Genomic DNA, 22,798 nt, shown 5'->3' on the forward strand with positions numbered 1-22,798 from the left:
TCTTTCTGGATATAAGAAGGAATTTATTTTAGATTTACAAATATTTCAATACATTTTTTATCTCCTGATTCCCGACAATCAGTCGAGGAGAACAGGAGAACGCGGGGGAGGGGGGCGGAGGCGGATGTGCAAAAGAAAAGAAAAACACCGGCCCGGGCCCCGTCCCCTCAGTGAGATGGTTGGTCACGGGCCGAATTGTCCAGTCCATAGTCCAAGCATCAGTCCAGACCAAAGTCTCTCCGAATACAGGTCATGTGACCTCACCGACCATCGGCCTCAGGGCGCCCAGAGGAGGAGGAAATGTAAAATGGCCATTGTTTTGGTTCGGGAATGTCGGGCACAGACCACCGCTGCCAGCTCTCGGATGTGGTTGGCAATTTAGTGTCTCTTGCTGGAGACTGCAGGAAGGCCAAGTCCCTGGGAATAGGACCCTTCAGAAGGACCATCTGTCGTGCGACTGGCTTTCACCGCTGTAGCTGTTACTGGTGGAGGGCTCCGAGCCGGGCGCTTGTCGCGTCGAATCCTCACCATTTAAACTCTTTCGGCAAACCGGACACGTATCATGCTGTGAAGAGACGGGCAAACATGGGGTTAAACCATCTGGGGGCTCAGATCTCACCTATTTCTAAGCAAGACCTCCAGATGGTAAGGCTGTAGTGATGCAGTGCCATCTGGTGGTCATTTGGCAGATGAGACGCATTTCTGTACTTGTATAGGATGTGGTGCCACAGTGCCATCTGGTGGTCATCTGGCAGATGACACATTTATGTACTTGTGTACGATGTGGTGCAGCAGTGCTATCTGGTGGTCTTCTGGTAGATGACACACATTAAAGGGAATCTATCACCCCATTTTAGGCCTACAAGCTTAAGGTACCTTCACACAACGATTTAATTAATGATATCGTTGCAACGTCACGCTTTTTGTGACGTAGCAACGATCCCGCTAACGATCTCGTTATGTGTGACAGCGACCAACGATCAGGCCCCTGCTGGGAGATCGTTGGTCGCTGGGGAATGATCAGGACCTTTTTTTGGTCACTGATCACCCGCTGTCATCGCTGGATCGGCGTGTGTGATGCCGATCCAGCGATGTGTTCACTTGTATCCAGGGTAAACATCGGGTTACTAAGTGCAGGGCCGCGCTTAGTAACCCGATATTTACCCTGGTTACCATTGTAAAAGTTAAAAAAACAAAACACTACATACTCACATTCTGATGTCTGTCACGTCCCCCGGCGTCAGCTTCCCTGCACGGTGAGCGCCGGCCGTAAAGCAGAGCACAGCGGTGACGTCACCGCTGTGCTCTGCTTTACGGCTGGCACTTGACAGAGCACAGTGCAGGGAAGCTGACGGCGGGGGACGTGACAGACATCAGAATGTGAGTATGTAGTGTTTTGTTTTTTTAACTTTTACAATGGTAACCAGGGTAAATATTGGGTTACTAAGCGCGGCCCTGCACTTAGTAACCCGATGTTTACCCTGGTTACCCGGGGACTTCGGCATCGTTGAAGACAGTTTCAATGATGCCGAAGTCGTTCCCCTGATCGTTGGTCGCTGGAGAGAGCTGTCTGTGTGACAGCTCCCCAGCGACCACACAACGACTTACCAACGATCACGGTCAGGTCGTATCGCTGGTCGTGATCGTTGGTAAGTCGTTTAGTGTAATGGTACCTTTAGGCCACCACCATCAGGGGCTTATCTACAGCATTCTGTAATGCTGTAGATAAGCCCCCACCCGATGTCACCTAAAAGATAAGAAGACCCCACCCGATGTCACCCGAAAGATAAGAAAAACAAGTTAGATTATACTCACCCAGGGGAGGTCCAGGTCCGGCGCCTCCCAACTTCATACAATGACGTCCTCTTCTTTGCTTCCCGTCACGGCTCCGGCGTACTGATTTGCCCTGTTAAGAAGAGCCAAGTACTGCAGTGCGCAGGCACCAGGAAAGGTCACAGAGGCCCAGCGCCTGCGCCCTGCAGTACTTTACGCTGCTCTCAACAGGGCAGATCAGTATGCCTGCATGGAGCCGTGACGGGAAACAAAGGAAGTCATCGTATGAAGATGGGAGGCCCCGGGGTGAGTATAATCTAACTTGTTTTTCTTATCTTTCAGGTTACATCAGGGGCTTATCTATAACATTATAGAATGCTATAGATAAGCCCCTGATGGCAGTGGCCTCAGCTTATAGGGCGAAAATGGGGTGCCAGATTCACTTTAATGTATTTGTGTAGGATGTGGGGTCGCAGTGCCATCTGGTGGTCATCTGGCAGATGAGATGCATTTATGTACTTGTGTAGGATGTGGGGCCGCACTGCCATCTGGTGGTCATCTGGCAGATGAGATGCATTTATGTACTTGTGTAGGATGTGGGGTCGCAGTGCCATCTGGTGGTCATCTGGCAGATGAGATGCATTTATGTACTTGTGTAGGATGTGGTGCCGCACTGCCATCTGGTGGTCATCTGGCAGATGAGATGCATTTATGTACTTGTGTAGGATGTGGGGCCGCACTGCCATCTGGTGGTCATCTGGCAGATGAGATGCATTTATGTACTTGTGTAGGATGTGGGGCCGCACTGCCATCTGGTGGTCATCTGGCAGATGAGATGCATTTATGTACTTGTGTAGGATGTGGGGTCGCAGTGCCATCTGGTGGTCATCTGGCAGATGAGATGCATTTATGTACTTGTGTAGGATGTGGGGTCGCACTGCCATCTGGTGGTCATCTGGCAGATGAGATGCATTTATGTACTTGTGTAGGATGTGGGGTCGCACTGCCATCTGGTGGTCATCTGGCAGATGAGATGCATTTATGTACTTGTGTAGGATGTGGGGCCGCACTGCCATCTGGTGGTCATCTGGCAGATGAGATGCATTTATGTACTTGTGTAGGATGTGGGGTCGCACTGCCATCTGGTGGTCATCTGGCAGATGAGATGCATTTATGTACTTGTGTAGGATGTGGGGTCGCACTGCCATCTGGTGGTCATCTGGCAGATGAGATGCATTTATGTACTTGTGTAGGATGTGGGGTCGCAGTGCCATCTGGTGGTCATCTGGCAGATGAGATGCATTTATGTACTTGTGTAGGATGTGGGGCCGCACTGCCATCTGGTGGTCATCTGGCAGATGAGATGCATTTATGTATTTGTGTAGGATGTGGGGCCGCACTGCCATCTGGTGGTCATCTGGCAGATGAGATGCATTTATGTACTTGTGTAGGATGTGGGGTCGCAGTGCCATCTGGTGGTCATCTGGCAGATGAGATGCATTTATGTACTTGTGTAGGATGTGGGGTCGCAGTGCCATCTGGTGGTCATCTGGCAGATGAGATGCATTTATGTACTTGTGTAGGATGTGGGGCCGCAGTGCCATCTGGTGGTCATCTGGCAGATGAGATGCATTTATGTACTTGTGTAGGATGTGGGGCCACACTGCCATCTGGTGGTCATCTGGCAGATGAGATGCATTTATGTACTTGTGTAGGATGTGGTGTCGCAGTGCCATCTGGTGGTCATCTGGCAGATGAGATGCATTTATGTACTTGTGTAGGATGTGGGGTCGCAGTGCCATCTGGTGGTCATCTGGCAGATGAGATGCATTTATGTACTTGTGTAGGATGTGGGGTCGCAGTGCCATCTGGTGGTCATCTGGCAGATGAGATGCATTTATGTACTTGTGTAGGATGTGGTGCCACACTGCCATCTGGTGGTCATCTGGCAGATGAGATGCATTTATGTACTTGTGTAGGATGTGGTGTCGCAGTGCCATCTGGTGGTCATCTGGCAGATGAGATGCATTTATGTACTTGTGTAGGATGTGGGGTCGCAGTGCCATCTGGTGGTCATCTGGCAGATGAGATGCATTTATGTACTTGTGTAGGATGTGGGGTCGCACTGCCATCTGGTGGTCATCTGGCAGATGAGATGCATTTATGTACTTGTGTAGGATGTGGGGTCGCAGTGCCATCTGGTGGTCATCTGGCAGATGAGATGCATTTATGTACTTGTGTAGGATGTGGTGCCACACTGCCATCTGGTGGTCATCTGGCAGATGAGATGCATTTATGTACTTGTGTAGGATGTGGTGTCGCAGTGCCATCTGGTGGTCATCTGGCAGATGAGATGCATTTATGTACTTGTGTAGGATGTGGGGTCGCAGTGCCATCTGGTGGTCATCTGGCAGATGAGATGCATTTATGTACTTGTGTAGGATGTGGGGCCGCACTGCCATCTGGTGGTCATCTGGCAGATGAGATGCATTTATGTACTTGTGTAGGATGTGGTGTCGCAGTGCCATCTGGTGGTCATCTGGCAGATGAGATGCATTTATGTACTTGTGTAGGATGTGGGGTCGCAGTGCCATCTGGTGGTCATCTGGCAGATGAGATGCATTTATGTACTTGTGTAGGATGTGGGGCCGCACTGCCATCTGGTGGTCATCTGGCAGATGAGATGCATTTATGTACTTGAGTAGGATGTGGTGTCGCAGTGCCATCTGGTGGTCATCTGGCAGATGAGATGCATTTATGTACTTGTGTAGGATGTGGGGCCGCACTGCCATCTGGTGGTCATCTGGCAGATGAGATGCATTTATGTACTTGTGTAGGATGTGGTGTCGCACTGCCATCTGGTGGTCATCTGGCAGATGAGATGCATTTATGTACTTGTGTAGGATGTGGGGTCGCAGTGCCATCTGGTGGTCATCTGGCAGATGAGATGCATTTATGTACTTGTGTAGGATGTGGGGCCGCAGTGCCATCTGGTGGTCATCTGGCAGATGAGATGCATTTATGTACTTGTGTAGGATGTGGGGCCGCACTGCCATCTGGTGGTCATCTGGCAGATGAGATGCATTTATGTACTTGTGTAGGATGTGGGGCCGCACTGCCATCTGGTGGTCATCTGGCAGATGAGATGCATTTATGTACTTGTGTAGGATGTGGGGTCGCACTGCCATCTGGTGGTCATCTGGCAGATGAGATGCATTTATGTACTTGTGTAGGATGTGGGGTCGCAGTGCCATCTGGTGGTCATCTGGCAGATGAGATGCATTTATGTACTTGTGTAGGATGTGGGGCCGCACTGCCATCTGGTGGTCATCTGGCAGATGAGATGCATTTATGTACTTGTGTAGGATGTGGTGCCGCGCTGCCATCTGGTGGTCATCTGGCAGATGAGATGCATTTATGTACTTGTGTAGGATGTGGGGTCGCACTGCCATCTGGTGGTCATCTGGCAGATGAGATGCATTTATGTACTTGTGTAGGATGTGGGGTCGCAGTGCCATCTGGTGGTCATCTGGCAGATGAGATGCATTTATGTACTTGTGTAGGATGTGGGGTCGCAGTGCCATCTGGTGGTCATCTGGCAGATGAGATGCATTTATGTACTTGTGTAGGATGTGGTGTCGCAGTGCCATCTGGTGGTCATCTGGCAGATGAGATGCATTTATGTACTTGTGTAGGATGTGGGGTCGCAGTGCCATCTGGTGGTCATCTGGCAGATGAGATGCATTTATGTACTTGTGTAGGATGTGGGGTCGCAGTGCCATCTGGTGGTCATCTGGCAGATGAGATGCATTTATGTACTTGTGTAGGATGTGGTGCCACACTGCCATCTGGTGGTCATCTGGCAGATGAGATGCATTTATGTACTTGTGTAGGATGTGGTGTCGCAGTGCCATCTGGTGGTCATCTGGCAGATGAGATGCATTTATGTACTTGTGTAGGATGTGGGGTCGCAGTGCCATCTGGTGGTCATCTGGCAGATGAGATGCATTTATGTACTTGTGTAGGATGTGGGGTCGCACTGCCATCTGGTGGTCATCTGGCAGATGAGATGCATTTATGTACTTGTGTAGGATGTGGGGTCGCAGTGCCATCTGGTGGTCATCTGGCAGATGAGATGCATTTATGTACTTGTGTAGGATGTGGTGCCACACTGCCATCTGGTGGTCATCTGGCAGATGAGATGCATTTATGTACTTGTGTAGGATGTGGTGTCGCAGTGCCATCTGGTGGTCATCTGGCAGATGAGATGCATTTATGTACTTGTGTAGGATGTGGGGTCGCAGTGCCATCTGGTGGTCATCTGGCAGATGAGATGCATTTATGTACTTGTGTAGGATGTGGGGCCGCACTGCCATCTGGTGGTCATCTGGCAGATGAGATGCATTTATGTACTTGTGTAGGATGTGGTGTCGCAGTGCCATCTGGTGGTCATCTGGCAGATGAGATGCATTTATGTACTTGTGTAGGATGTGGGGTCGCAGTGCCATCTGGTGGTCATCTGGCAGATGAGATGCATTTATGTACTTGTGTAGGATGTGGGGCCGCACTGCCATCTGGTGGTCATCTGGCAGATGAGATGCATTTATGTACTTGAGTAGGATGTGGTGTCGCAGTGCCATCTGGTGGTCATCTGGCAGATGAGATGCATTTATGTACTTGTGTAGGATGTGGGGCCGCACTGCCATCTGGTGGTCATCTGGCAGATGAGATGCATTTATGTACTTGTGTAGGATGTGGTGTCGCACTGCCATCTGGTGGTCATCTGGCAGATGAGATGCATTTATGTACTTGTGTAGGATGTGGGGTCGCAGTGCCATCTGGTGGTCATCTGGCAGATGAGATGCATTTATGTACTTGTGTAGGATGTGGGGCCGCAGTGCCATCTGGTGGTCATCTGGCAGATGAGATGCATTTATGTACTTGTGTAGGATGTGGGGCCGCACTGCCATCTGGTGGTCATCTGGCAGATGAGATGCATTTATGTACTTGTGTAGGATGTGGGGTCGCACTGCCATCTGGTGGTCATCTGGCAGATGAGATGCATTTATGTACTTGTGTAGGATGTGGGGTCGCAGTGCCATCTGGTGGTCATCTGGCAGATGAGATGCATTTATGTACTTGTGTAGGATGTGGGGCCGCACTGCCATCTGGTGGTCATCTGGCAGATGAGATGCATTTATGTACTTGTGTAGGATGTGGTGCCGCGCTGCCATCTGGTGGTCATCTGGCAGATGAGATGCATTTATGTACTTGTGTAGGATGTGGGGTCGCACTGCCATCTGGTGGTCATCTGGCAGATGAGATGCATTTATGTACTTGTGTAGGATGTGGGGTCGCAGTGCCATCTGGTGGTCATCTGGCAGATGAGATGCATTTATGTACTTGTGTAGGATGTGGGGTCGCAGTGCCATCTGGTGGTCATCTGGCAGATGAGATGCATTTATGTACTTGTGTAGGATGTGGGGCCGCACTGCCATCTGGTGGTCATCTGGCAGATGAGATGCATTTATGTACTTGTGTAGGATGTGGTGCCGCGCTGCCATCTGGTGGTCATCTGGCAGATGAGATGCATTTATGTACTTGTGTAGGATGTGGGGCCGCAGTGTTATCTGGTGGTCCTGTAGCAGATGGCACTACATCCCATAAATGGTGGTCTATTACTGAGGGTCTCGTGATGTAGGCACAGACACTGTCACATACAGAAGGGGCAGACACATGATTACCATCTCGAGCCAAGGCACAATGCAGTCTCCATGGAAGAAGTGATTGCAGGGCAGCTGCCGGACCTCCTCTGACTCAGTGTAGTCGTCTTTACACACAGGACACTCCAGGCCCATATCTGTAGGACAGACATCAGGTCACTATCTGTTCCGCAGGGGGTTAACCCCTTACAGACCGGCGCCTGCAGCACTTACCCACTTGCTCCTGAGTTACAGTCACTGTCGGGATGGAGGAGATCTTCTCTTTGTCTGCCGGCGGGGGTCCGGTATTTTCCAGTTGGCCCAAAAGCTGAAAAAATAAAATTAAAACTCAGGACCTGCAGAGCAGCACTCTCGTTCATGTCTCTTAAAGGGTCGGTAAGCCTAAAGCCTGCTGCTTACAAAATAATAGTGGCCCTGGGATGGGACAAATGTTTCCATCAGTTCTCATTAAATACTGACCCACTGTAGTGTTCTTAATGGCTGACAACAGAGAACAACAGATTGGATTCAACTACCCAGCAAATGTAGGAAACTCTCCCGAGTATACCCTCACCTGAGTGACGATTGAGTCCAGGCCGCTCTGCCCCCAGGCATAGTCGGCAGGATTGGAATGAAGCATCCCGCTCCTGCAAGGGGAACCAAAAGGTTAATATAATCTGACAAAAGACAGCAGCAGTTCATTATCCGAGCACCATGCAGCTAATATAAGGATGTGATACCACACACCGTCTACAGGAGGACAGCAAAGTGTAGCAGTCACCTGATGTGATATCACACACCGACCACAGGGGGCAGCAGAGAGCAGCATGCAGCTAATATCAGGATGTGATATCACACACTGACCACAGAAGGGCAGCAGAGAGCAGTATGCAGCTAATATCAGGATGTGATATCACACACTGACCACAGAAGGGCAGCAGAGAGCAGCATGCAGCTAATATCAGGATGTGATATCACATACTGAACACAGGAGGGCAGCAGAGACGAGCAGTCACCTGATGTGATATCACACATCGTTTACAGGAGGCCAGCATACAGCTAATATCAGGATGTGATATCACATACTGAACACAGGAGGGCAGCAGAGAGCAGCATGCAGCTAATATTAGCATGTGATATCACAAACTGACCACAGGAGGGCAGCAGAGAGCAGCATGCAGCTAATATCAGGATGTGATATCACACACTGACCACAGAAGGGCAGCAGAGAGCAGCATGCAGCTAATATCAGGATGTGATATCACACACTGACCACAGGAGGGCAGCAGAGAGCAGCATGCAGCTAATATCAGGATGTGATATCACACACTGACCACAGAAGGGCAGCAGAGAGCAGCATGCAGCTAATATCAGGATGTGATATCACATACTGAACACAGGAGGGCAGCAGAGAGCAGCATGCAGCTAATATTAGCATGTGATATCACAAACTGACCACAGGAGGGCAGCAGAGAGCAGCATGCAGCTAATATCAGGATGTGATATCACACACTGACCACAGGAGGGCAGCAGAGAGCAGCATGCAGCTAATATTAGCACGTGATATCACACACTGACCACAGGAGGGCAGCAGAGAGCAGCATGCGTCTAATATCAGGATGTGATATCACACACTGACCACAGGAGAGCAGCATGCAGCTAATATTAGCATGTGATATCACACACTGACCACAGGAGGGCAGCAGAGAGCAGCATGCAGCTAATATCAGGATATGATGTCACACACCGTCCACAGGAGGGCAGCAGAGACGAGCAGTCACCTGATGTGATATCACACACCGTTTACAGGAGGCCAGCATACAGCTAATATCAGGATGTGATATCACACACTGACCACAGGAGGGCAGCAGAGAGCAGCATGCATATAATATCAGGATGTGATATCACACACTGACCACAGGAGGGCAGCAGAGACGAGCAGTCACCTGATGTGATATCACACACCGTTTACAGGAGGCCAGCATGCAGCTAATATCAGGATGTGATATCACACACTGACCACAGGAGGGCAGCAGAGAGCAGCATGCAGCTAATATCAGGATGTGATATCACACACTGACCACAGGAGGGCAGCAGAGAGCAGCATGCAGCTAATATTAGCATGTGATATCACACACTGACCACAGAAGGGCAGCAGAGAGCAGCATGCAGCTAATATCAGGATGTGATATCACATACTGAACACAGGAGGGCAGCAGAGAGCAGCATGCAGCTAATATTAGCATGTGATATCACAAACTGACCACAGGAGGGCAGCAGAGAGCAGCATGCAGCTAATATCAGGATGTGATATCACATACTGAACACAGGAGGGCAGCAGAGAGCAGCATGCAGCTAATATCAGGATGTGATGTCACACACTGACCACAGAAGGGCAGCAGAGAGCAGCATGCAGCCAATATCAGGATGTGATATCACACACTGACCACAGGAGGGCAGCAGAGAGCAGCATGCAGCTAATATCAGGATGTGATATCACATACTGAACACAGGAGGGCAGCAGAGAGCAGCATGCAGCTAATATCAGGATGTGATGTCACACACCGTCCACAGGAGGGCAGCAGAGAGCAGCATGCAGCTAATATCAGGATGTGATATCACACACTGACCACAGGAGAGCAGCATGCAGCTAATATTAGCATGTGATATCACACACTGACCACAGGAGGGCAGCAGAGAGCAGCATGCAGCTAATATTAGCACGTGATATCACACACTGACCACAGGAGAGCAGCATGCAGCTAATATTAGCATGTGATATCACACACTGACCACAGGAGGGCAGCAGAGAGCAGCATGCAGCTAATATTAGCATGTGATATCACACACTGACCACAGGAGGGCAGCAGAGAGCAGCATGCATATAATATCAGGATGTGATATCACACACTGACCACAGGAGGGCAGCAGAGACGAGCAGTCACCTGATGTGATATCACACACCGTTTACAGGAGGCCAGCATGCAGCTAATATCAGGATGTTATATCACACACTGACCACAGAAGGGCAGCAGAGAGCACCATGCAGCTAATATCAGGATGTGATATCACACACTGTCCACAGGAGGGCAGCAGAGACAAGCAGTTACCTGATGTGATATCACACACCGTTTACAGGAGGGCAGCATGCAGCTAATATCAGGATGTGATATCACACACTGACCACAGTAGGGCAGCAGAGAGCAGTATGCAGCTATTATTAGCATGTGATATCACACACTAACCACAGGAGGGCAGCAGAGAGCACCATGCAGCTAATATCAGGATGTGATATCACACACTGACCACAGGAGGGCAGCAGAGAGCGCCATGCAGCTAATATCAGGATGTGATATCACACACTGAACACAGGAGGGCAGCAGAGAGCGCCATGCAGCTAATATCAGGATGTGATATCACACACTGTCCACAGGAGGGCAGCAGAGAGGAGCAGTTACCTGATGTGATATCACACACCGTTTACAGGAGGGCAGCATGCAGCTAATATCAGGATGTGATATCACACACTGACCACAGGAGGGCAGCAGAGAGCGCCATGCATCTAATATCAGGATGTGATATCACACACTAACCACAGGAGGGCAGCAGAGAGCGCCATGCAGCTAATATTAGCATGTGATATCACACACACACACAGAACAGAGAGCAACAGTTATCTGATGCGATATTACACACTGACCACAGGAGGGAAACAGAGAGGCCTCCTCATTCTATACCCAGGACGCTGCAGTCCCTAGTGCAGGCAGTAGAGGGCAGCCTCAGCTCTGCTGTATCGTCCTGTGATGACTCTTGGGTCTGGAGGCGTCTTACATTACAGAGATGAGTAATGTAATCCTCAACTGGGCCCACACACCAGCTGTGAGCATCCATGACAGCGGTCGCAGATAAGTGCCCCCCGCTGGGAGCTGTGACATCTGTGTACAGCATCCACCTCACCTATCATACACCTTGCAGGCTCCACTTTGGGGTTTTCTTACATTCGCTGTTATTATATTACTCTAACAGCGCCCATTGTGGTCATGTGAAAACTGACAATTCTCCTGTGCTCCTCCACCATGCTTTACACTACAGCTATGCGCCGGTGACACTTACCAGGAGACGGGACCCCCTGACCCTGGTAAAGGAGGATTAGCGAGGACCCCGGCAAAGATCTGCTGAATGATCCTGGGGACCAAAAAACAAAAGAAAAGTCGTTTGGTAATTTATGATCTTAAAGGTGACATGCACCTTAACTGGTCCCTAATTTGCATACATGGGGTGTGGCTGTCAGATTGTCTCTACCAATGATCAGTCTCTAGGGGGTCACGTGATTGTCTTGTGCAGAGGATCATGGGACTCACCCCTCGATGGCCGGGGAGCGGTCAGGCCGGGAGCTGACGCGGGATCTGTAGCGGGTAGGCTGCCGCAGGGGCCAGCGGGTCCGAAGGTCTGCGTGGCCCTGGTGGCGCCGCTCGCCATCTCTGTTGTCTTGGTCCAGGGAGCTGCTGCTCAGGAAATGCCGGAAATCGGGGAAGAACATGGTGTGGTCCAAATGGTCCCAGAGCTGGGGGAAAAAAAACACATCTTCAAAGGGACGGTCAGCACACAGGAAGTCTTACCCCTACGCCTCCTACTAGTGGGAAGAAGCCTGGGCCCTACCCAAGAAAAACATTAGGGACCCCAGGGGCCACAGAGGGGTTACAGAGAGGGCACTGACCTCTGTGAAATGCGTCGTTCCATTATCATCTATTGAGTTTCCTCCGGAGTCTAGAAAACTGAGAAACAAGGAAGAAACTCAGAGCGGGTCCGCCCAGAGCTGAGCTCACACCGCTGCCGGCTGCTGAACTGCCCCGGACCGCAGCCACGAGCAGCCGAGCCTCAGCCGTGGGTGAGAGGCGGAGCGCACCGCCACATCCATGAGCGCCCCCTACCTGGAGTCTTCAGTCACTTCTTCAATAAAGCCGGAGTCGCATCGGGGGCAAATGTACTCCTGGAAGAGAAGAGAGGAGAGGGGAGTGTGAGGGGAGGAGGCACAGGGCACCTTCAGAGCTGCACTCACAATTCTGCTGCCTATCCCCAGGAATCTGTAGTCGGGACACAGCCCAGGAGCATTCTGGGAGATTATAAAAATGCAAGTCAACGCTACATCTCCCAGAATGCAGTGCTGACCAGAGCAGGACAGTGAATGCAGCTCAGGTGCGAGTGAAGCAGCAGCCTGGCGATTACAGCTCCGTGTGCGAGTGAAGCAGCAGCCTGGCGATTACAGCTCCGTGTGCGAGTGGAGCAGCAGCCTGGCGATTACAGCTCCGTGTGCGAGTGGAGCAGCAGCCTGGCGATTACAGCTCCGTGTGCGAGTGGAGCAGCAGCCTGGCGATTACAGCTCCGTGTGCGAGTGGAGCAGCAGTCTGGCGATTACAGCTCCGTGTGCGAGTGGAGCAGCAGCCTGGCGATTACAGCTCCGTGTGCGAGTGGAGCAGCAGCCTGGCGATTACAGCTCCGTGTGCGAGTGGAGCAGCAGCCTGGCGATTACAGCTCCGTGTGCGAGTGGAGCAGCAGCCTGGCGATTACAGCTCCGTGTGCGAGTGGAGCAGCAGCCTGGCGATTACAGCTCCGTGTGCGAGTGGAGCAGCAGTCTGGCGATTACAGCTCCGTGTGCGAGTGGAGCAGCAGCCTGGCGATTACAGCTCCGTGTGCGAGTGGAGCAGCAGCCTGGCGATTACAGCTCCGTGTGCGAGTGGAGCAGCAGCCTGGCGATTACAGCTCCGTGTGCGAGTGGAGCAGCAGCCTGGCGATTACAGCTCCGTGTGCGAGTGGAGCAGCAGTCTGGCGATTACAGCTCCGTGTGCGAGTGAAGCAGCAGCCTGGCGATTACAGCTCCGTGTGCGAGTGGAGCAGCAGCCTGGCGATTACAGCTCCGTGTGCGAGTGGAGCAGCAGCCTGGCGATTACAGCTCCGTGTGCGAGTGGAGCAGCAGCCTGGCGATTACAGCTCCGTGTGCGAGTGGAGCAGCAGTCTGGCGATTACAGCTCCGTGTGCGAGTGGAGCAGCAGCCTGGCGATTACAGCTCCGTGTGCGAGTGGAGCAGCAGCCTGGCGATTACAGCTCCGTGTGCGAGTGGAGCAGCAGCCTGGCGATTACAGCTCCGTGTGCGAGTGGAGCAGCAGCCTGGCGATTACAGCTCCGTGTGCGACTGGAGCAGCAGCCTGGCGATTACAGCTCCGTGTGCGACTGGAGCAGCAGCCTGGCGATTACAGCTCCGTGTGCGACTGGAGCAGCAGCCTGGCGATTACAGCTCCGTGTGCGACTGGAGCAGCAGCCTGGCGATTACAGCTCCGTGTGTGAGTGGAGCAGCAGCCTGGCGATTACAGCTCCGTGTGCGACTGGAGCAGCAGCCTGGCGATTACAGCTCCGTGTGCGACTGGAGCAGCAGCCTGGCGATTACAGCTCCGTGTGCGACTGGAGCAGCAGCCTGGCGATTACAGCTCCGTGTGCGACTGGAGCAGCAGCCTGGCGATTACAGCTCCGTGTGTGAGTGGAGCAGCAGCCTGGCGATTACAGCTCCGTGTGTGAGTGGAGCAGCAGCCTGGCGATTACAGCTCCGTGTGTGAGTGGAGCAGCAGCCTGGCAATTACAGCTCCATGTGCGAGTGGAGCAGCAGCCTGGCAATTACAGCTCCGTGTGTGAGTGGAGCAGCAGTCTGGCGATTACAGCTCCGTGTGTGAGTGGAGCAGCAGCCTGGCAATTACAGCTCCATGTGCGAGTGGAGCAGCAGCCTGGCAATTACAGCTCCGTGTGCGAGTGGAGCAGCAGCCTGGCGATTACAGCTCAGGGTGTGAGTGGAGCAGAACCTGGTGATTACAGCTCAGCTCAGGGTGTGAGTGGAGCAGAACCTGGTGATTACAGCTCAGCTCAGGGTGTGAGTGGAGCAGAAGCCTGGGTGTGATGATATATAACTCAAGATTAACTAGATTCCTGACCGTGCGCACTGGTGTCTGCTGCCAGGAGACATCTCTGTGTGCCTGAGGCAGGTGGCAGAGGGCAAGATAAGCGTTGCCATGTGACCGGTGGGATCACTGTATACAGCAGCTGCCGTCCGCACCACCCGGAATACGACACTGGAGGCTCCGCAGTCAAAGCGGGCAACCAAGTGCAACCCTGCCAGTATCACCAGTGACAGAGTGGCCCATGACTGCCATATACACAATGCCACCACAAGCAACACCGGAGACCCACACACCACTGCAGTGCCTCAAACTGGCCACAGCTTCCAAGCTGACCTCTTGCAGTACAACTTCTGGCCACAAGGAGCAGCGCTCACCTCCTCACACCAGCTCAGTAACTGTTCCTTTAAGACAACGCTCCCAGCACTGTAACTGCAGAGTACAGATATGAGCAAGAGGGGAAAAAGGGGCAGCGGGTGCCAGGAACAGGCCCTGCCAAAAAATTGTGAGACAGCACGACAGCGCCCCCAATAGCAACACAAGAGAGCTGCCCCCAGCAAGGAGAAAGCGACAGCTACTCCCAGTGTCAGCTGCCAGCAGGCAAGCGACTGTCCTCTGTTATCAGGTGTCAGAGCGGAGGAAATTCCCAGAGAATACCCAGAGGACAGGAGGAGCAGCATACAGTGCAGTCACAGTGACAGGTGGAGCAGCATACAGAGCAGTCACAGTGACAGGAGAAGCAGCATACAGAGCAGTCACAGTGACAGGAGGAGCAGCATACAGAGCAGTCACAGTGACAGGAGGAGCAGCATACAGAGCAGTCACAGTGACAGGAGGAGCAGCATACAGAGCAGTCACAGTGACAGGAGGAGCAGAATACAGAGCAGTCACAGTGACAGGAGGAGCAGGATACAGAGCAGTCACAGTGACAGGTGGAGCAGAATACAGTGCAGTCACAGTGACAGGTGGAGCAGGATACAGTGCAGTCACAGTGACAGGAGGAGCAGGATACAGTGCAGTCACAGTGACAGGAGGAGCAGGATACAGTGCAGTCACAGTGACAGGAGGAGCAGAATACAGTGCAGTCACAGTGACAGGAGGAGCAGAATACAGTGCAGTCACAGTGACAGGAGGAGCAGAATACAGTGCAGTCACAGTGACAGGAGGAGCAGAATACAGTGCAGTCACAGTGACAGGAGGAGCAGAATACAGAGCAGTCACAGTGACAGGAGGAGCAGGATACAGTGCAGTCAGTGTGACAGGAGGAGCAGAATACAGTGCAGTGACAGGAGGACCAGGATACAGTGCAGTCACAGTGACAGGAGGAGCAGGATACAGTGCAGTCACAGTGACAGGAGGAGCAGAATACAGAGCAGTCACAGTGACAGGAGGAGCAGACTACAGTGCAGTCACAGTGACAGGAGGAGCAGAATACAGTGCAGTCACAGTGACAGGAGGAGCAGAATACAGAGCAGTCACAGTGACAGGAGGAGCAGAATACAGAGCAGTCACAGTGACAGGAGGAGCAGAATACAGAGCAGTCACAGTGACAGGAGGAGCAGAATATAGTGCAGTCACAGTGACAGGAGGAGCAGAATACAGTTCAGTCACAGTGACAGGAGGAGCAGAATACAGAGCAGTCACAGTGACAGGAGGAGCAGAATACAGTGCAGTCACAGTGACAGGAGGAGCAGAATACAGTGCAGTCACAGTGACAGGAGGAGCAGAATACAGTGCAGTGACAGGAGGAGCAGGATACAGTGCAGTCACAGTGACAGGAGGAGCAGGATACAGTGCAGTCACAGTGACAGGAGGAGCAGAATACAGAGCTGTCACAGTGACAGGAGGAGCAGAATACAGTGCAGTCACAGTGACAGGAGGAGCAGAATACAGTGCAGTCACAGTGACAGGAGGAGCAGAATACAGTGCAGTCACAGTGACAGGAGGAGCAGAATACAGTGCAGTCACAGTGACAGGAGGAGCAGAATACAGAGCAGTCACAGTGACAGGAGGAGCAGAATACAGAGCAGTCACAGTGACAGGAGGAGCAGAATACAGAGCAGTCACAGTGACAGGAGGAGCAGAATACAGAGCAGTCACAGTGACAGGAGGAGCAGGATACAGTGCAGTCACAGTGACAGGAGCAGGATACAGAGCAGTCACAGTGACAGGAGGAGCAGAATACAGTGCAGTTACAGTGACAGGTGGAGCAGAATACAGAGCAGTCACAGTGACAGGTGGAGCAGAATACAGTGCAGTCACAGTGACAGGTGGAGCAGGATACAGAGCAGTCACAGTGACAGGAGGAGCAGAATACAGAGCAGTCACAGTGACAGGAGAAGCAGAATACAGAGCAGTCACAGTGACAGGAGGAGCAGGATACAGTGCAGTCACAGTGACAGGAGGAGCAGGATACAGTGCAGTCGCAGTGACAGGAGGAGCAGGATACAGAGCAGTGACAGGAGGAGCAGGATACAGAGCAGTCACAGTGACAGGAGGAGCAGAATACAGAGCAGTCGCAGTGACAGGAGGAGCAGGATACAGAGCAGTGACAGGAGGAGCAGGATACAGTGCAGTCGCAGTGACAGGAGGAGCAGGATACAGTGCAGTCACAGTGACAGGAGGAGCAGAATACAGAGCAGTCACAGTGACAGGAGGAGCAGGATACAGTGCAGTCACAGTGACAGGAGGAGCAGAATACAGTGCAGTCACAGTGACAGGAGCAGGATACAGAGCAGTGACAGGAGGAGCAGAATACAGTGCAGTCACAGTGACAGGAGGAGCAGAATACAGTGCAGTCACAGTGACAGGTGGAGCAGGATACAGAGCAGTCACAGTGACAGGAGGAGCAGAATACAGAGCAGTCACAGTGACAGGAGGAGCAGAATACAGAGCAGTCACAGTGACAGGAGGAGCAGAATACAGTGCAGTCACAGTGACAGGAGGAGCAGAATACAGTGCAGTCACAGTGACAGGAGGAGCAGGATACAGAGCAGTGACAGGAGGAGCAGGATACAGTGCAGTCACAGTGACAGGAGGAGCAGAATACAGTGCAGTCACAGTGACAGGTGGAGCAGGATACAGAGCAGTCACAGTGACAGGAGGAGCAGAATACAGAGCAGTCACAGTGACAGGAGGAGCAGAATACAGAGCAGTCACAGTGACAGGAGGAGCAGGATACAGTGCAGTCACAGTGACAGGAGGAGCAGGATACAGTGCAGTCACAGTGACAGGAGGAGCAGAATACAGTGCAGTCACAGTGACAGGAGGAGCAGAATACAGTGCAGTCACAGTGACAGGAGGAGCAGAATACAGTGCAGTCGCAGTGACAGGAGGAGCAGGATACAGAGCAGTCGCAGTGACAGGAGGAGCAGGATACAGTGCAGTCACAGTGACAGGAGGAGCAGAGTACAGTGCAGTCACAGTGACAGGAGGAGCAGAATACAGTGCAGTCACAGTGACAGGAGGAGCAGGATACAGTGCAGTCGCAGTGACAGGAGGAGCAGGATACAGTGCAGTCGCAGTGACAGGAGGAGCAGGATACAGAGCAGTGACAGGAGGAGCAGGATACAGAGCAGTCACAGTGACAGGAGGAGCAGAATACAGAGCAGTCGCAGTGACAGGAGGAGCAGGATACAGAGCAGTGACAGGAGGAGCAGGATACAGTGCAGTCACAGTGACAGGAGGAGCAGAATACAGTGCAGTCACAGTGACAGGAGGAGCAGAATACAGTGCAATCACAGTGACAGGAGGAGCAGAATACAGAGCAGTGACAGGAGGAGCAGGATACAGAGCAGTGACAGGAGGAGCAGGATACAGAGCAGTCACAGGAGGAGCAGGATACAGAGCAGTCACAGTGACAGGAGGAGCAGAATACAGAGCAGTCGCAGTGACAGGAGGAGCAGGATACAGAGCAGTCGCAGTGACAGGAGGAGCAGGATACAGAGCAGTCGCAGTGACAGGAGGAGCAGGATACAGAGCAGTGACAGGAGGAGCAGGATACAGTGCAGTCACAGTGACAGGAGGAGCAGGATACAGTGCAGTCACAGTGACAGGAGGAGCAGGATACAGTGCAGTCACAGTGACAGGAGGAGCAGAATACAGAGCAGTCACAGTGACAGGAGGAGCAGGATACAGTGCAGTCACAGTGACAGGAGGAGCAGAATACAGTGCAGTCACAGTGACAGGAGGAGCAGAATACAGAGCAGTCACAGTGACAGGAGGAGCAGAATACAGTGCAGTCACAGTGACAGGAGGAGCAGAATACAGTGCAGTCGCAGTGACAGGAGGAGCAGGATACAGTGCAGTCGCAGTGACAGGAGGAGCAGGATACAGAGCAGTGACAGGAGGAGCAGGATACAGAGCAGTCACAGTGACAGGAGGAGCAGAATACAGAGCAGTCGCAGTGACAGGAGGAGCAGGATACAGAGCAGTGACAGGAGGAGCAGGATACAGTGCAGTCACAGTGACAGGAGGAGCAGGATACAGTGCAGTCACAGTGACAGGAGGAGCAGAATACAGTGCAGTCACAGTGACAGGAGGAGCAGAATACAGTGCAGTCACAGTGACAGGAGGAGCAGAATACAGAGCAGTCACAGTGACAGGAGGAGCAGAATACAGTGCAGTCGCAGTGACAGGAGGAGCAGGATACAGTGCAGTCGCAGTGACAGGAGGAGCAGGATACAGAGCAGTGACAGGAGGAGCAGGATACAGAGCAGTCACAGTGACAGGAGGAGCAGAATACAGAGCAGTCGCAGTGACAGGAGGAGCAGGATACAGAGCAGTGACAGGAGGAGCAGGATACAGTGCAGTCACAGTGACAGGAGGAGCAGGATACAGTGCAGTCACAGTGACAGGAGGAGCAGAATACAGTGCAGTCACAGTGACAGGAGGAGCAGAATACAGTGCAGTCACAGTGACAGGAGGAGCAGAATACAGAGCAGTGACAGGAGGAGCAGGATACAGAGCAGTGACAGGAGGAGCAGGATACAGAGCAGTCACAGGAGGAGCAGGATACAGAGCAGTCACAGTGACAGGAGGAGCAGAATACAGAGCAGTCGCAGTGACAGGAGGAGCAGGATACAGAGCAGTCGCAGTGACAGGAGGAGCAGGATACAGAGCAGTGACAGGAGGAGCAGGATACAGTGCAGTCACAGTGACAGGAGGAGCAGGATACAGTGCAGTCACAGTGACAGGAGGAGCAGAATACAGTGCAGTCACAGTGACAGGAGGAGCAGAATACAGTGCAGTCACAGTGACAGGAGGAGCAGAATACAGAGCAGTCACAGTGACAGGAGGAGCAGGATACAGTGCAGTCACAGTGACAGGAGGAGCAGAATACAGTGCAGTCACAGTGACAGGAGGAGCAGAATACAGAGCAGTCACAGTGACAGGAGGAGCAGAATACAGAGCAGTCACAGTGACAGGAGGAGCAGGATACAGTGCAGTCACAGTGACAGGAGGAGCAGAATACAGAGCAGTCACAGTGACAGGAGGAGCAGAATACAGTGCAGTCACAGTGACAGGAGGAGCAGAATACAGTGCAGTCACAGTGACAGGAGGAGCAGAATACAGAGCAGTCACAGTGACAGGAGGAGCAGGATACAGTGCAGTCACAGTGACAGGAGGAGCAGAATACAGAGCAGTCACAGTGACAGGAGGAGCAGAATACAGTGCAGTCGCAGTGACAGGAGGAGCAGGATACAGTGCAGTCGCAGTGACAGGAGGAGCAGAAGACAGGAGGAGCAGAATACAGAGCAGTGACAGGAGGAGCAGGATACAGAGCAGTGACAGGAGGAGCAGGATACAGAGCAGTCACAGTGACAGGAGGAGCAGAATACAGAGCAGTCGCAGTGACAGGAGGAGCAGGATACAGAGCAGTGACAGGAGGAGCAGGATACAGTGCAGTGACAGGAGGAGCAGGATACAGTGCAGTCACAGTGACAGGAGGAGCAGGATACAGTGCAGTCACAGTGACAGGAGGAGCAGAATACAGTGCAGTCACAGTGACAGGAGGAGCAGAATACAGTGCAGTCACAGTGACAGGAGGAGCAGAATACAGAGCAGTGACAGGAGGAGCAGGATACAGAGCAGTGACAGGAGGAGCAGGATACAGAGCAGTCACAGGAGGAGCAGGATACAGAGCAGTCACAGTGACAGGAGGAGCAGAATACAGAGCAGTCGCAGTGACAGGAGGAGCAGAATACAGAGCAGTCGCAGTGACAGGAGGAGCAGGATACAGAGCAGTGACAGGAGGAGCAGGATACAGTGCAGTCACAGTGACAGGAGGAGCAGGATACAGTGCAGTCACAGTGACAGGAGGAGCAGAATACAGTGCAGTCACAGTGACAGGAGGAGCAGAATACAGTGCAGTCACAGTGACAGGAGGAGCAGAATACAGTGCAGTCACAGTGACAGGAGGAGCAGAATACAGAGCAGTCACAGTGACAGGAGGAGCAGGATACAGTGCAGTCACAGTGACAGGAGGAGCAGAATACAGTGCAGTCACAGTGACAGGAGGAGCAGAATACAGAGCAGTCACAGTGACAGGAGGAGCAGAATACAGTGCAGTCACAGTGACAGGAGGAGCAGAATACAGAGCAGTCACAGTGACAGGAGGAGCAGAATACAGTGCAGTGACAGGAGGAGCAGAATACAGTGCAGTCACAGTGACAGGAGGAGCAGAATACAGTGCAGTCACAGTGACAGGAGGAGCAGAATACAGTGCAGTCACAGTGACAGGAGGAGCAGAATACAGTGCAGTGACAGTGACAGGAGGAGCAGGATACAGAGCAGTCACAGTGACAGGTGGAGCAGAATACAGTGCAGTCACAGTGACAGGAGGAGCAGAATACAGAGCAGTCACAGTGACAGGAGGAGCAGGATACAGTGCAGTCACAGTGACAGGAGGAGCAGAATACAGTGCAGTCACAGTGACAGGAGGAGCAGGATACAGTGCAGTCACAGTGACAGGAGGAGCAGAATACAGTGCAGTCACAGTGACAGGAGGAGCAGAATACAGTGCAGTCACAGTGACAGGAGGAGCAGGATACAGTGCAGTCACAGTGACAGGAGGAGCAGAATACAGTGCAGTCACAGTGACAGGAGGAGCAGAATACAGTGCAGTCACAGTGACAGGAGGAGCAGAATACAGTGCAGTCACAGTGACAGGAGGAGCAGAATACAGTGCAGTCACAGTGACAGGAGGAGCAGAATACAGAGCAGTCACAGTGACAGGAGGAGCAGGATACAGTGCAGTCACAGTGACAGGAGGAGCAGAATACAGTGCAGTCACAGTGACAGGAGGAGCAGAATACAGAGCAGTCACAGTGACAGGAGGAGCAGAATACAGTGCAGTCACAGTGACAGGAGGAGCAGAATACAGAGCAGTCACAGTGACAGGAGGAGCAGAATACAGTGCAGTGACAGGAGGAGCAGAATACAGTGCAGTCACAGTGACAGGAGGAGCAGAATACAGTGCAGTCACAGTGACAGGAGGAGCAGAATACAGTGCAGTGACAGTGACAGGAGGAGCAGAATACAGTGCAGTGACAGTGACAGGAGGAGCAGGATACAGAGCAGTCACAGTGACAGGTGGAGCAGAATACAGTGCAGTCACAGTGACAGGAGGAGCAGAATACAGAGCAGTCACAGTGACAGGAGGAGCAGGATACAGTGCAGTCACAGTGACAGGAGGAGCAGAATACAGTGCAGTCACAGTGACAGGAGGAGCAGGATACAGTGCAGTCACAGTGACAGGAGGAGCAGAATACAGTGCAGTCACAGTGACAGGAGGAGCAGAATACAGTGCAGTCACAGTGACAGGAGGAGCAGGATACAGTGCAGTCACAGTGACAGGAGGAGCAGAATACAGTGCAGTCACAGTGACAGGAGGAGCAGAATACAGTGCAGTCACAGTGACAGGAGGAGCAGAATACAGTGCAGTCACAGTGACAGGAGGAGCAGAATACAGTGCAGTCACAGTGACAGGAGGAGCAGAATACAGTGCAGTCACAGTGACAGGTGGAGCAGGATACAGAGCAGTGACAGTGACAGGAGGAGCAGGATACAGAGCAGTGACAGTGACAGGAGGAGCAGGATACAGTGCAGTCACAGTGACAGGTGCAGCAGGATTTGTGCAGTTACACCTTGCTGTCCCGTTACACCGGCGGCTCCCCGGTCTCTGTTCAGCCCCGGCCCCGCTCCCCCCTGTCCCGGTGTTCCGTACTCACCGGCAGTTTGGGGCTGACCTCCCCCTTGCAGTGATGGCAGAAGAAGCGATGCTGGGACACCGCCGCCGCCTCCGCCATTTTTCTCTTCCTCCTCCGCCCGCTCCTCTCGTCACGTCAGTCCTCCGAGCAGCAGAGAGCGCCGCCCCTGAAT

At 52.5% G+C, this 22,798-nt stretch overlaps 1 protein-coding gene across 1 annotated transcript; it reads right to left on the reverse strand.

The window, feature by feature from the left end:
• Positions 1-2: 2 nt before the first annotated feature.
• On the reverse strand, positions 3-22,790 carry RNF115 (ring finger protein 115). The gene is made up of 9 exons (XM_069728788.1): positions 22,648-22,790; positions 12,407-12,465; positions 12,193-12,250; positions 11,837-12,039; positions 11,589-11,660; positions 8,050-8,122; positions 7,710-7,803; positions 7,518-7,633; positions 3-565 (listed from the first exon to the last, which is right to left on the reverse strand). The coding sequence occupies exons 1-9, from the start codon at positions 22,723-22,725 to the stop codon at positions 434-436; spliced, it is 885 nt and encodes a 294-aa protein (XP_069584889.1). The 5' UTR covers positions 22,726-22,790; the 3' UTR covers positions 3-433.
• Between the last annotated feature and the right edge of the window lie 8 nt (positions 22,791-22,798).

Source organism: Ranitomeya imitator, chromosome 1, assembly GCF_032444005.1.
Source record: "Ranitomeya imitator isolate aRanImi1 chromosome 1, aRanImi1.pri, whole genome shotgun sequence".
Taxonomy (NCBI): Eukaryota; Metazoa; Chordata; class Amphibia; order Anura; family Dendrobatidae; genus Ranitomeya; species Ranitomeya imitator.

Bases quoted from the DNA above. Each gene is read 5' to 3' on its own strand.
- RNF115 (XM_069728788.1), bottom strand. From the start codon at position 22,725: ATGGCGGAGGCGGCGGCGGTGTCCCAGCATCGCTTCTTCTGCCATCAC. The intron at 11,661-11,836 runs GTGAGTCCCATG...TTTGGTCCCCAG, and splicing joins CGCTCCCCGGCCATCGAGGG to GATCATTCAGCAGATCTTTG. The intron at 7,804-8,049 runs GTGAGGGTATAC...TTATTTTTTCAG, and splicing joins TGGACTCAATCGTCACTCAG to CTTTTGGGCCAACTGGAAAA.